Source organism: Choloepus didactylus, chromosome 23 (assembly GCF_015220235.1).
Source record: "Choloepus didactylus isolate mChoDid1 chromosome 23, mChoDid1.pri, whole genome shotgun sequence".
NCBI classification, from domain to species: domain Eukaryota; kingdom Metazoa; phylum Chordata; class Mammalia; order Pilosa; family Megalonychidae; genus Choloepus; species Choloepus didactylus.
Genome location: NC_051329.1, coordinates 12,093,603 through 12,108,247, shown reverse-complemented (window position 1 = coordinate 12,108,247; position 14,645 = coordinate 12,093,603). Strand labels below are relative to the sequence as shown.

The 14,645-nt window shown below is 37.7% G+C and overlaps 1 protein-coding gene across 2 annotated transcripts in view; it reads right to left on the bottom strand.

The window, feature by feature from the left end:
• PTPN11 (protein tyrosine phosphatase non-receptor type 11) overlaps window positions 1-14,645 on the bottom strand; it is a 96,486-nt gene that overhangs the window by 51,879 nt on the left and 29,962 nt on the right. For both annotated transcript variants that reach the window (XM_037816810.1, XM_037816811.1), the window contains exons 3-6: window positions 12,949-13,143; window positions 10,074-10,266; window positions 7,092-7,208; window positions 6,304-6,417 (exon numbers count right to left, since the gene is read on the bottom strand). In XM_037816810.1, the coding sequence (XP_037672738.1) occupies window positions 6,304-6,417; window positions 7,092-7,208; window positions 10,074-10,266; window positions 12,949-13,143 (619 nt within the window). The remainder of the gene's footprint in view (window positions 1-6,303; window positions 6,418-7,091; window positions 7,209-10,073; window positions 10,267-12,948; window positions 13,144-14,645) is intronic.

The window sequence follows — 14,645 nt, the reverse complement described above, 5'->3', positions numbered from 1 at the left end:
GGGTTTATTGTTGGAGCTGTCCGCCCTGAACGTGGTGCATGTGTCTGGGTGGTCAGGGAGGCAGGGCAGCTTTAATATTCAAACCTCCCAGGTGTTCCCAGAGATTCAAGGATGTTGCAAGAGTCTAAGCCTTCATTTCAGTTTTGCCCCAGATTTTCTGTGTCGCTGACCCACAAAACACCGGCATCGACGTAGCGTCCCTGGGTTTTCCGAGCAGACCCACCTTCTCAGCTGTGATCTTCCAGGACCTCTGCTTAGGGAAGACCATGCTACGTCACTAGTGTGCGTCATTCCTCAAGGGAAGCCCCGGGCCGCCAGGCTGTGCAGGGTCGCTCTCTGCCTGATGCTGCAAAGATTAGCCTATACTTCTTGACTGGTGTAAGTTCTGAATGAAAGGCAGGTAGTAGAGCTGGGCCCCACCCCTTTCCTCTTAGAGAAGATAGACGCCTTAGGGGGAGGTCATTAGCATTTCAATGGTCTCTCTCCGCCTGTGCCACACCCCCGTCTGGGTCGCAGAACTGGGAACTGAAAATGGCTGAAGCTTTCTCCACTAAGTCGAAAAAGGAACAGAGCTAGTCCGAGGCGACCCTCCGGCTCTCTAAGGTCAGTCGTCACCCAAAGCCTCTGTCTACTTGTTGGGGATTCGTACCTTGTAGTGAGCAGTTCACACTTGCTAATTAAAAGCCCAGTTGGAACTCAGCTGAGCTATATTTGCTTGCTGGGAGAAAGCTTCTCTCTGGCACCATGAGGCTTTGTAGCTCGGGATGTGGGGGAGGGGTCTCTCGATTTGGATCCGCAGTTCTTACTTACAGGATTTATGCTGTGATCGCGGGCAATCCTCCCAATTCAGGTTAGTGTATGATGAGTGGATGGTCACATCTATCCCCCTGCAGTTATTCTGGATTATTTACTAATTGTTTCTGGCTTTTTTTTAGTTGTTCCAGGGGGACTACTTAGCTTCCACTCCTCTCTATGCCGCCATCTTGGATCCTCCTGTACCCTGCCTTTTTATTTATTCAAAGCCACTCTCAACTCATTCTGACAAATCTGGAAATAGTATCTGCTTCTTTACATGCATGAGCAGAGATATGCTGGAGACATGAGATGTTTACACAGATCAGAAGTGGGCAATCTCTAAGGAAAAATTAAAGACAGTTTCACAATACCTTGATCAAATAATATATCGTAGGAAACAATCATCAATCTGCATTTATTTCAGGGGCAAAGGAGAAAAGGACCAAAGAACCTCACAAGAGACTTCATATTTTAAGATATATGAGAAGCAAAAGTAATCTGTGTTACTTTTATAATTTATAAGCAAAACATGGCGTTTTACAGAAAACCAGGAGATGGACAGAGAGAGACACAAACCATGGCTGTCAGAGTTAATTATCAATGGCATTACAATTTAGAACTCTGGTTCATTTTAAAGACCATCAGGGTACACTGTAAAAAAGAAACTGGATTCCAAATATATCACCTTCTGGGAAACAACTAAAGTGAAATCACTAGAGTAATAAGGCCTTGCTAATGTGGACCAAACTTCAGCTTCAGAGGATTTAGAATATAATGAGTCTCTGCTTCCAAGTATCTAAATTTTTCTCTAATGGTTTACTCTGTTCTCAGCCTTATTCCCATTGTCCCAACCTTAGAGGGCATTTTAAAAAGTTGAATGAATTTGAGAAGCAGCAGGTACATAAGAGATCTAGAATGTAGACCATCAGTTATTTAGATGTAGCTTCAGTTTAAATGAAACATTAATGTCCTGATTTATTGCCTGACAATTTTACCACCTCCACCCAACCTCTACGGAGAACCTGCAGAGTACAAATGTGATCTTGCTTTTCTTCCATTTCCACCTAAAGTCAACTCGATTATTCCCCTTTTTGTTGTTAATAATGTATAAAAAATGATTTGAATTTAAGCTGTCACAGAGTGAAACCATCAGGTCAACATTTAGAATCAACCCCCGTTCTCCATGGCCAGTCAGGCTAGAAGTCCTCTCAATCATCTTAACCTATCAAGCTAGAAGTCCTCTCAATCATCTTAACCTATCAAAGGGGTCATGAAAAACCCTCCTGCTGGCACAAGCTCTTTGGGAAAGTTTGATTCTGTTTCTGAAACTAAGTGTGGCCTCGACTGAACCTAAACAATGCACTGCTGTAATTTCCAAAAAAGTGCCTCATTACTTTAAAAAAACAAGTTGTTTATGCAACCACCTCAACATTAAAATGGGGTCTGAATTACAAAATAGTTCACTATATCTTATAATTAACAGAAGATATTCAATGTCTTTCAGTTTTAATTAAAAATTATATTTTGCGGACTCTAAAAATGGTAACCAAAATCATGTATGATTAAACTTAAAGATGAATAATAACCAAAACACAGAACATAAAAAAAATGTTAATATTAACAATAGTCAGCAAAAATACCAAAAGATGCATGCACAAGGCTATTCATTGTAATGTTCTTTGCAATACCTTTGGAAACCACCCAAATGCCCCTCACTAGTTTGAATAAACTATGGTGCTTTCACACAATGGAGTACTATGCAGTAAAAAGGAACAAAGACTATCACTGGATATTACTATGGAGTGATATGCAGGATATTGAAGAGAGCAAGGTAGAAAAAGATGTATAAAGTATGCTACTGCTTATCTAAGAAACAGTACAAATATGGAAATATGAACGTATTTGTTTCTTTTTCTTAAAATGTAAGTTAAATTGTAACTTTTTAAAACCATGATTAGAAATGTATGGAAGAAAGGACAGGGATAAAAGCTGGACTTCTTTGAGCATACCTTGTTTGATAGATTTGACTTTGGAATCAAAGTCATATTTTACATAATTATAAATAAAATTTAAAAGAAATAAGTTTCTAAAATTCAAACTAAAATGAAACAATCTAACTGTAAATCTAATTACTGTATAACCACACGAAGAAGAACTATTCAAATGACATTAAAGTACAGTAATTTGACTATATATCTCTAGAAGGATCTATTCCAAGGATTAAAATAAAAAACTGGAAAAAATATCAAATTATTTTCGGTAATTTTATCATTGGGGGTCCTGTGAGTCTTGTTATTTTGAAACTGTTATATGAGCGATGTGGGATAAAGCAAATGAGTAATCACATGAATGGCTTTAAGAAGTGGGATTTGGGGCATGGGAGAAAGGAGATACAGAGGTAAGATTGAGGAGGTTAGTAAAAACTGTGAAGTCCTGATTTTGAATTTGAAGTATCAGTTAATTCTACGTATTTTATTTCAAGGAAAAAAAACTGTATCTAGCTCCAGTCATTGAGAAAGCCTACAAACAATAACCAACCTAGGGGCAATGAACACCCCTGGCGCCCAGATGTAGTTTCTAAATACCATTTTTCAAAAAGGGAATAAAGAGAAAGAATAAAGAAAGGGAGGGAGGGAAGAAGAAAATGAGAATGAGAGAAGCTAACTCCTAGGAGAAATGGCCAATTCTAGTTCTGATGCAGGAAATGTGTAACCCTGGAATAACTTATCACATCAGACTACTAGCGCTACGTACGAAAGACTGGAAGCCAACTTGCAGAGGTTTACACTAGCCAAAGATGGGACAATTTGAGCAACAAAAATGGTAATAAATGACACCAAATGTTTAAAATCCACGAATTCATAATGATACCAAAAAAGAAAAAAAAAAAAAAAAAAAAAAAAGGAACAGAACACATACATAAAATCTCAAGAATGCTATTTTGAAAACTGCTTAGTAAAAAGGAAGGAATCAAACATTTATCCTGCTTTGGTGACAGGAAGATTCTTTATAGAAATATTCCAGTAATAAATGAAGAAAGAATGATAAAATTAGAATATCACTATTTTACAAACCCTTGTGAATCAATGAATCTAGGCAATAATTATCTGTGCCTGCTAACTAAACAAAAAGAGAAACAACAGGATGTATGTAGAATACCCTGACATCAACACGTCTCATAAAGCCTCTACACATATCAACTAACAAGAAATACAAAGGACAGAGAAATGTGTTAATCTTCACCACAGAAATGCAGTCAGCAAAATCCAGACCATCAGTAACTGTCAGGACAAAGGACCTGCTTTCGTCAATAACAAAAAGAAAACCAAAATACAAGAAAGAGAGAGGAAGGGAACCAAAAGATTAAAAGAGACTTAAGATTTTAAAAAGAAAGTGAGGTACTTAACGATACCTATCAACTGACCATAGTACGTGGAGTTTATTCGAATCATGAGTCAACAAGCAAATTTTAAAAAATTATAAGACAATTAGCACAATCTGAACAATGACTGAATGCTTGACAAATTTCTACCTTTTTGTAGATCTGGTAATAATATTTTGGTTAATTTTTTAAAGGATTCTTTAGCCTTTAGAAACATATACAGTAATATTTATGAATAAAATAATAGAATGTTTGGGATAATTGATAAAGCTGATAATGTTACATGGGGGGAAGTCCTTAATGTTTGACATGTTCCATAATCAAGTGGGAAAAAAAAACCCCAGCACTTCCCAATTCAAACAAACAGCAAATATATGCATGTGTCTGTGTGTGTGTATGGCAATCAGGAAAATGTGAAAAGTAACTGGATACGTGTTAATATTAAGGAATTATTGTTAATAATTTTTAGGTGTGATAATGGTATGGAAAAGAGAGCCCTTATCTCTTAGAGATACATAATGAAATTTTTACAAATGAAATGATATCTGGGATTTACTTCAAGATAAACCAGGAATGGAAGAGCGAATGGGGTGCTGTTAGAAATAATTGGCCAGGGGTGCTGTTAGAAATAATTGGCCATTTGGGGCAACAAATCATTGAGGCTGCAAGACAGGTACATCGCTGTAGTTACACTATTCTCTCTGCTTTTGTTTATATTTGAAATTTTCCATGATGTAAGTTCTCTAAAACTTCTGTACCCACCCATCTTAGCTCATGAAGTTTTATGAAGACCAAATCCAAATGAAATGAATGAGATAATGTAGTGAAGTGAATGAGCTCAAGTGCATGTAATGCAATGCTGCCTTTTATTACCCGGGCAGCCAGAGGAGAATCAAGAGAGCAGTGAGCTTGAGAGCTAAAAATTCTGACTTGTTCTGCTCACCACCACGTTTTCAGGGATGCTCATCATCACCACTTTCCCTCTCATTAATGGCAGAAATCCTGTCCATCTTGTTCATCATGGTGCCCTTGGGGCCTAACCCAATGTATGGAATGCAGCACGTGCTTAATAAATAACTTTTGAATAAAAAAATAAACCTGAGTTCAAGTCCCTGTTCAGCAAGGGTGAGCAAGGTCTGTGAATGTTCTATTCTGTACCCATCCCCAGGGCTGGAATTCAACCATTTAAAGGTATGGAGGTTGATCTACTTAACATTCCTGAGTCTTGGGCTCCTCATCCATAAAGTGGAAATAATATCTGACGCACCAAGTTGTTCTGACATGTGACTGAAAGTACTGCATTTGCCCATTCATTCATTCATTCACTCATTCATTCTCATAAATAGCTGCAAATTCTAAAGTCCTATGAAAAGTATGGAATAACCATTCCCCTAAGTAGAGTAGCAATAATAAGATGATGTAATTAAACATTAGCTAAATGTAAATACTCATTCAACCAATATCTAAGGAGTTTCTGCTGTGGGCCAGGCACTGTGCTACATCATGGGGTTAACTATGAAGGGAAATATGCCCAAATCCTTGTTTTTGAGTAAGTTTTCTGTCAAATGGACAAGGAGAGAAAAAGAGGACAATATCAATTGGTAAGAAGTACACCAGAGTGTAAAAGAAGCATAGGAAATTCCCATCAGTGGCATACTCCCACCCAAGATGGTTTCAGGAAAGACATCTGTTCACTTAACTCCTCAAAGTTATCAATTTGAACTTCCAAATTAAAGCTACCATGAGAAATTTCTCTTACTTATTCACTGTATAAGGCTTTAGATTCTTTCTAAAGACCCCCAGCAAATGCTGGAAATCTTCTGTAAGTATTAGATCCTTTTACCAGTTTTGTAATTGTTGTTGTTGCCAGCAGTCCAAACCACAAGAGCCAAAGGGAGCTCCTGGCTCATTCATTTAATAGTAACTGCAACTGTCTTCTCTCGGAACACAATGCCCTTCTACTGAAAAGAAGCCCCCTCAGTAACCTGTTCCTTGTCAATCAATGGCTAAATTTAAAACAGATGCCAGATCCATCTTTCAAGATCCAATTCCAAACACAAGAACTTCTCTTACAGTAAAAACAGGATTTAAAAACTCTTCTTTAAAAAAATATTTTAATAACTTACCTCAAATTCTTCCCAAAAGCCTTGTTTGACTTTATCTGTGGTCTCAGCTAATTTGCTTAGTTCTCGAACCCGACTTTCTATTTCAGCAGCATTGATACGAGTTGTGTTGAGGGGCTAATCAAGTTCAGCAGTTGATGTGAAATGAAGAAAATATTAAAGAAAAAGGTGTTAATGCAAAAAAAAAAAAAAAAAGACTTCTATATTGGTATTCATAAAGACAGGAACAGGGGTCCACAGGACACAATAGTGCACAATAAAAGCTTTCAAACATAGTTTCACTTTCTGTTATGTCAGGAAATGTATCTTTCTTCAATCTCCACACCTATTTCACCCTGCTGATACAAATTATTTAGAGAGATGGCATCATTTGTAACTAAGTCATAATGGTGAATTTGTAAATAGCAGTAATTCCAAAATGAGTGAATGTGATCCTCTAAAGGCAATGGAAGGTGGATTTTTGGTGGAATTTGGTGAAAACTTGCTACAAAATTCTACAAGGCCTTTTAGAAGCACACATGGAAGCAGTCATGAGCAAAAATGATGTAGCATCTGGAATCTGCTTCCAAATAACACAGAAGCAGGGCAGTGGGTAGAGGTATAAATGAAACAGGATGTGGTGAATGCATCATGATTGAGGTTTTCAAATCTCCCTTGGGATATTCCCCAGATTTTCCTTTTAAGTTTTGATGGGGACCTGGAGGTCCATGGCATTATTCTACTTCTGTATGTCTGGAATAGTCTGTATTAGCACTTGTAACACTTGGTAAGGAGATGGAGCTTTTGCTCACCTGCTTGAGCTGCAGTACCGTGCCCAGAGTTTCCACCATGGGATTCTTCTTGTAGTGCTCCACGAGATCTGTCAAAGAATCAAACCGTTCTCCTCCACCAACATCGTATTTCAGTTCCTTTCAAGATGAAGAAACGATGTTTTATTACCTTTATGTTAAACTATTGTTTTCCCCAACTGAAGCACAGAGGCAAACTCTCACCCAGAAATGTAAAGATCAAACAGCTATAGAAGTACAATGGAAAGGAAGTAACAGAGATGATGAAAATGGAGAGACTAATCCAATGAGAAAGAGCTTACGGTGAGCAGTGAGGAGCTCTAAATAAATATCCAATATTTACTAGGCCACAAAAAAGTTTCTTCTTCGTAAGTTAACGAAGCAGTTAAAAAAAATGGAAAAAAAAAAAAAAAACAAACAAACCCAAAAGCAAACCAGTATTCTTTACTACTTACTTATACTCTAGGCTAAACGACTATAAATAAAGCTGCTAAATAGAAGGAAAATATTTTTTTCTGAAACACAACAAACTCTGAGGCTGGTGAGGCAGCACTGAATCTCAATATATGTGTCTTTACTTTCACCATCTGATGAAAATTTAAAAGGGAAATTATAAGCAGAGACTAGGACACTTTTTCTGAAAAGAAGATCAGAATAGGCTATTTAAGGAAAATAGTGAAACTCAGAAAATACAAAATGCTAGAAATTATATATGAAAATCATTGAGTGCTATCCTTTATTTCAAAATAAAACTAGAGAGAAGTACTTCCAGAATGAAAAAGTAAGGACCTCTCAAAATCTGCTCCTTCATAAAACAACAAGAACACTGGCAAAACTTGTCAAAATGAACTTGTGATAATCTGAGGAGTATTTATTCAAGAAAAATGGCTGAATCTTGGTAGAAACAGAGAATTCTGTGGCATTCTAATTTGATGTAGTCCCATCCACTTCTCCCCAGCTCCAGGGTGGCCTTGAAAATCTACATCCTTGCAACCATACAGTAGCCATGAAAACAAGCAGCCTAGCACAACTGGAGGGGGCCAGAATGGGTTTGGAGCTTCCCATAAAATTCCATCCCCAGAGAACTATCACTATCTGACCTATGGCAGCTCCCTGGAAGAGCCTCATTTTTAGAGTTTCTCTTTATTTCACGTGACTCAGAGTTCACACAGTGAGAACAGCTCTTTCTTAAGGGTGTTTGTCAAAAACAACCAGTGGCAATTGTTTAATACTGGGGGTTGAATGAAGAAGCAGTATCATCAGGGGCTAATAAGAGACTGACCAAAACTTAAAAAGGAAAATCTGGGGAATATCCCAAGGGGGCTTTGAAAACCTCCAATATATTCCTGGGAATCTGGAAGGCTACATGCATGTGGCAGGGCTGTGTGAAGTACAAGAAAGACTCAAGATGGCCCTAATCTCTTACCTCTGGCTTAACCTTGAGGCTCTGTGTGCAAGCAGTAAGTGAAGGCTGAGGCAGAGTTGTCAACTGCTGGAGCACACACAGAGCCCTCTGATTAAGGCTGGGAGGCTCACTGGTTCAAGGCATTTAAGGAAATCTCCATCCAGTCACTAACTGACCACTGAGCTAACTGAGCAGACTTCAGTGGGTGGCCATGACAAAGAATACAGACCTTACAAAATTAGTCCAGGAAAAGTCACTAAATAAACAAACAGCAACAACTTCCCTTAACAAATCCTGGGAAGAGGAGACTTTCAATTTTTACAGTTGCCACATAATTTAAAATGTTGTTTCCAACAAAAAATTATGAGACACGTAAAGAAACAGGAAAGTATGCCCCATTCACAGGAAAACAAAGCAGTCAACAGAAACTGTCCTAGAGGAAGCCCAAACATTGGACTTACTAGATGAAGGTTTTAAATCAGCTAGTATAAATATGTTCAAAGAACTAAAAGAAATCATGTTTAAAAAACTAAAAGAAAGTATGAAAATGATGTTTTGCCAAAAAGAGAACATCACAAAAACTTGTACACAAATGTTCATAGCAGCATTATTCTTAATAGCCAAAAAGTAGAAACAACCCAAATGTCCATCAACTGATAAATGGACAAGCAAAATGTGAAACATCCACGCAATGGAATATTATCCAACAATAAAAAGGGATGGTGTATTGACATATGCTACAACACGGATGAGCCTTGAAAACATTATGCTAAATAAAAGAAGCCAAACATAAAAGGCCACATATTATATGATTCCATTTATATGAATTGTCCAGAATAGGCAAATCCATAGAGACAAAAAGTAGATTCATGGCTGCCAGGAGCTGGCGTGGTGAGAAAGAGGAGGGGCATGGGGAATGATTGTTAACGTGGACGGGGGTTCTTTTTGGAGTGATGAAAATGTTACATGGTGTCGATGGTTGTACAACTTTGCGAATATACTAAAAACCACTAAATTGTATATTTTAAAAGGGTGAATTGTATGGTATTGGAATTATATCTCAATAAAGCTGTTACTAAAAATTTTTTAATTAAAAAACTAAAGCTCTAAGTGGTTAGACAGTTTCTATTGAGGAAACTATGTCAAAACAAAGGGTCAATCTCCTTGATCCAGTCACCACAGTAAAAACAAGAAATACTGAGTTCAATTCTACCAGCCTTCATACAGGGACTCTATAATACAAAGGCTGAACAGCAACAATCCTAAGAAAGAGCACAGACTTTGAGGCTTCACTTTAGAAACTGAGACTTTGAGGCAGATTCTAGATACAATCAAACATAAACAGATCAGACACTGCAAGGCAGAAGGTGATGCACTGAGGCATGACTTAATCTATCAGAGACAGACTGGAAATAAATAATTTAATAGAGTTTCAAATGATGAAACAGTTACTAAAAGTGTAGAAGCCCTTGACTAAATGAGCAAAGAACTCTGGTTTTGGACATAATGGTGTCCAGCTTCTCCCAGTGGAGAAAACATCCAAAGTAGACATTTTCCCCAGACTCACAGCTGGGGCTTACCTGGCAGCGAATCATGACGTGGGTCACTTTAGACTTGCCATCATTACTCTCTCCTTTGTCATCACCAGTGCGGACAGAGAGAACAAAATCTCCAGGGTGGCTCTGGCTCTCTCGTACAAGAAAGCTGCCATGTTTCCCCTTCTCAGTTAATAATTTTTCTGCTTCTTTCCCAGAAAGATGTCCATGAAACCACCTAAATTTTAAAAAGGAAAATGAATTGTAGTTCTGCCATGGCTTCCCAAACTTCTTTCACATGGCACTCCTGAACACAATTTTTTTTTTATTAAATTCAGTTTTATTGAAATACATTCACACACCATACAATCATCCATGTATACAATCAACTGTCCACACTATGATAACATAGTTATGCATTCATCACCACAATCTATCTCTGAACATTTTCCTTACATCAGAAAGAACCAGAACAAGAATAAAAAATAAAAGTGAAAAAAGAACACCCAAATCATCCCCCCATCCCACCCCATTTGTCCTTTAGTTTTTATCCCCATTTTTCTACTCATCCATACACTAGATAAAGGGGGTGTGATCCACAAGGTCTTCACAATCACTCTGTCACCCCTTGTAATCTACATTATTATATAATTGTCTCCAGGAGTCCAGACTGCTGGGTTGGAGTTTGGTAGTTTCAGGTATTTACTTCTAGCTATTCCAATACATTAAAACCTATGAGGTGTTATCTATATAATGCATAAGAATGTCCACCAGAGTGACCTCTTGACTCCATTTGAAATCTCTTAGCCACTGAAACTATTTTGTCTCATTTTGCATCCCCCTTTTAGTCAAGAAGATACTCTCAGTCCCACGATGCCGGGTCCAGATTCATCCCCGGGAGTCATATTATGCATTACTAGGGAGATTTACAACCCTGGGAGTCGGGTTCCACGTAGAGGGGAGGGCAGCGAGTTCACCTGTCGAGGTGGCTCAGTTAGAGAGAGAGAGGGCCACATCTGAGCAACAAAGAGGTACTCAGGGGGAGACTCTTAGGCACAATTATATGCAAGTTTAGCCTCTTCTTTGCAGTAACGAGCTTCATAAGGGCAAGTCCCATGATCCAGGGCTCAGCACATCAAACTGCCAGTCCCAATGTTTGTGACAACATCCACACCAGTCCAGGTGAGGAAGTCCAACACTTCCGCACCTTCCCCCAGATCCTCAGAGCTGGGGAGGGGGACGCTGTAAATATATTTTTTATTATCTGCCCAAATTACTGTGGGATGTGTCACTATTTCACTCCAGCCTATACTAACCTACCGTATCTCACTTCCTATTCAAAGTTCCTGAACACAATTTTAAAACACAGACATCCCTCCAAGGGATTACTCGATCCCTAGGGAGGGTTCAACTGATCCCTAATGAGACAGAATGTGCATCCCAGCTGGCTGGAAAAATGACAAAGAAGTTAAGAATAACCACAAAAACTTCTTAAATGAGCCCATGGTCATTTGGAGACTATTCTCCATCTTTCCCTTTTTCTTTCAAATCTCCCATCTTGAAAAAAAATGCAATTTGTCATTCTCTCATTGCCCAACCCTAAAAGGACCAACTATTCAATCACAGCCATTTAAAGAAGTTATAACAGAAAGATATGGTAGAGACAGAGAAGAATTTTGAATGTCTGCCCTTGCTTCAGCATGTGAACACTAGATAAATAAAGGATCTTCACTATAAATTAATTCAAATGTTCCAAATTATCCCGTATTTCCAACGTATACTGCAACAGCCCCCAAATTTGCTATTAACGTGTTTGGACTATATACTAGGTTATCATCTCAAACTTTCATGCACATGAGACTTGTAGTCAGGATGAGAGATTTGGCTAAAAATGTGGATTCCTGGGCCTCACTACCAGAGATAGGAATATATTAAGTCCAAACGGGGCCCAAGAAGCTGCATCTTTTACTCATATGCCAGATAATCTGGATATAGGCCATCCAAGGACTGACTGAGACAACACTGCTCTAAGTTACTATGGAAAACATCCTAACATCATAAGAAAGTAAGGTACTATTATGGCAGATAATGCTAATAGTTCATTATTAAAGGGATATATTCTGAGTTACTTTTTATCCAAACTTAACTGAAAGGAGTAAAATTTAGAAACAAACTGTACAGATTGGGTTGACAGATTTCTGCTTGAAGCTACAGTAATAGCTGGAGAAACAAATTATCAGCACACGTTAGCACTAAAGTAAAGGTGGAAGGTAAAAAAAAAAAGTTACTTGAAGATACAAAATATAATTAAGAGCCCCTAACAGACTCTTTGAGTCAGAGGGGAGACTGGGAATCTAGAAAACCAATAAAATCAATAGAAACAAATCAAGCCTCAGCTTTTATCAGCTAAGTTCCAATCCTGTGGAAAAGATCTCTGAAATAATACAAATCCCTTTAAGCAAGGTCATTCTCATATCTGTGGACATAACATAAAGGAACTGATGAAAACTGACTCTGAGTTCCCTGCTTTTCCACTTCTTAGCTTAAACTGACATCTGTTGGTGGTGGTGCTGAATAACTGATGGAGATTTACCACAGGGAACTCCTGCTATTTTGGTCTCCATTATCCTTTGTTTTCCTCTAATAACTCTCAAAGATTATCAGCTGAAGTTCAACAAAATTTTAATTACTGCACGTACCAAGTATATACAGGAATAGAATGGGTATAAATAAAGATTTTGCAAGAAAAGGACCCTCTGAGTACAATCTTATCCTATTATTCTTACTTTAGTAAAGCTTTAAAGATTGCAGCTTGAGAAAAAAGATCCAAGCCAAATCGCCACAATGCATATGCATGACACGCACGGCATGGGGACAATGCAGAGACCGTAGATTGTGTGGATACTAAAACATCACTGACCTTTCAGAGGTAGGATCTGCACAGTTCAGAGGATATTTGAGCTCAATAACATCTCCATTTTTCTCTTTTAACTGCCCGTGATGTTCCATATAATACTGGACCAACTCAGCCAAAGTGGCAAACTTCTCCCCTCCATACAGGTCATAGTAATCACCAGTGTTCTGAATCTTGATGTGTGTGACGGCTCCATTTCTTCTAAAATAGTCCATTGGAAGGGAAACACAAAAAAATAAAGAGCTAAACTAGTAAAAATGGATCTCATGTACCACATCAGATTTCACCAAAATGTTGAAACAAACCCAGGAAAAGAGCTTACACCTTCCTTGTAACAACTGCAGTGGGTTAAATAACCCCATAGCCAACCATGTCAAACCAAAAGACTCTGTTTATTAGCTTTTTCCTCCTATACATCACCTATTTTTGAAAGACTGTGCCTACCAAATTACATACATTAAGTGACAATTTTTCCCATCATTAATTAGACACATACAAAGTTAAACATATACAGCTATCTTATGACCCATTAAATCTACTCCTAAGTATTTCACCCAAAAGATATGAAAATATACAGCCACCAAAACACTGGCAAAAGAATGTTCACTGTAGCTTTATTCATAATAGCAAAAAACTGAAAACCCAAATGTCCATCATCAGAATGGATAAACAAATAGTGGCATCTCACACAATGGACTACTACTCACAGACAGAAAAAAAAAGAACAAACCATTGATATATGCACAACATGAATGAATTTCAAAAATATTAGGTTAAGAGAAAAAAGCCAGACACAAAAAATTATATACTGAATGACCTCATTTACAAGAAATTCTAGAATAAAGAAAACTAGTCTATAGGGATAGAAAATTAGAATGGTGCTTACTTTTAGGGAGGAGGGAAATTATTAGAAAGGAGCACAAAGGAACTTTCTAGCGTGACAGAATTTTGATTGGGGTGTTGGTTACGTGAATAAACAGATTTGTCAAAATGTATCTCACCATACACATTAAGATACTGTATATAATCATATCTTTAAAAATCATTTTAAGGACACATATAATTGACAGTGTTTCTAGCATGAGACAGCTAACGTGTTGTGCCACTGAGCTGACATAACACTGCCAAAAGATTTTAAAACTTGGTAATTTAGTTAGCCTGAGTAGTCTTACTATGACTTCCATTTGGTTGTCTGAACTTCGAGAAAGGCATCTCTAGGATACCCATTACCACCTTTATGGACCCCAAGGAGTATAGCAACCCCCAAATGCTAACCTTTGACCTATCTTTATTTTTAGTCTAACCTTGCAGCATTATTAATGAAGACTTTGGAAAATATAAATGTATTTATAGTAAATCATCAAGGAAATAGGGACTAAGAACAAAAATAAAAATTGCTCCATAATGTTACTGACAATTTCTACTTCTAATTTTTGGTGACCACCTTTTCCAGTGGGTAAAAAAGGTACTTCAAGTCACACCCTCTTCCACCTACACCTGACTCTATTTTAACAGGAGAGGGGAAATACAAATGTGGAATGGGAGAAGGTAAAGAAGTTGGATTAAGCTGGAGACATCAGTAAGAACACTTGATTATAAATATGTAAAATGTTTTTTTCCCAGTTTTGTCCACTGAAAGGGCCTAGAAGCAATGACATCCCAATAGCATAAACACATCTACCACCTTGATCTTGGTTTCTAAA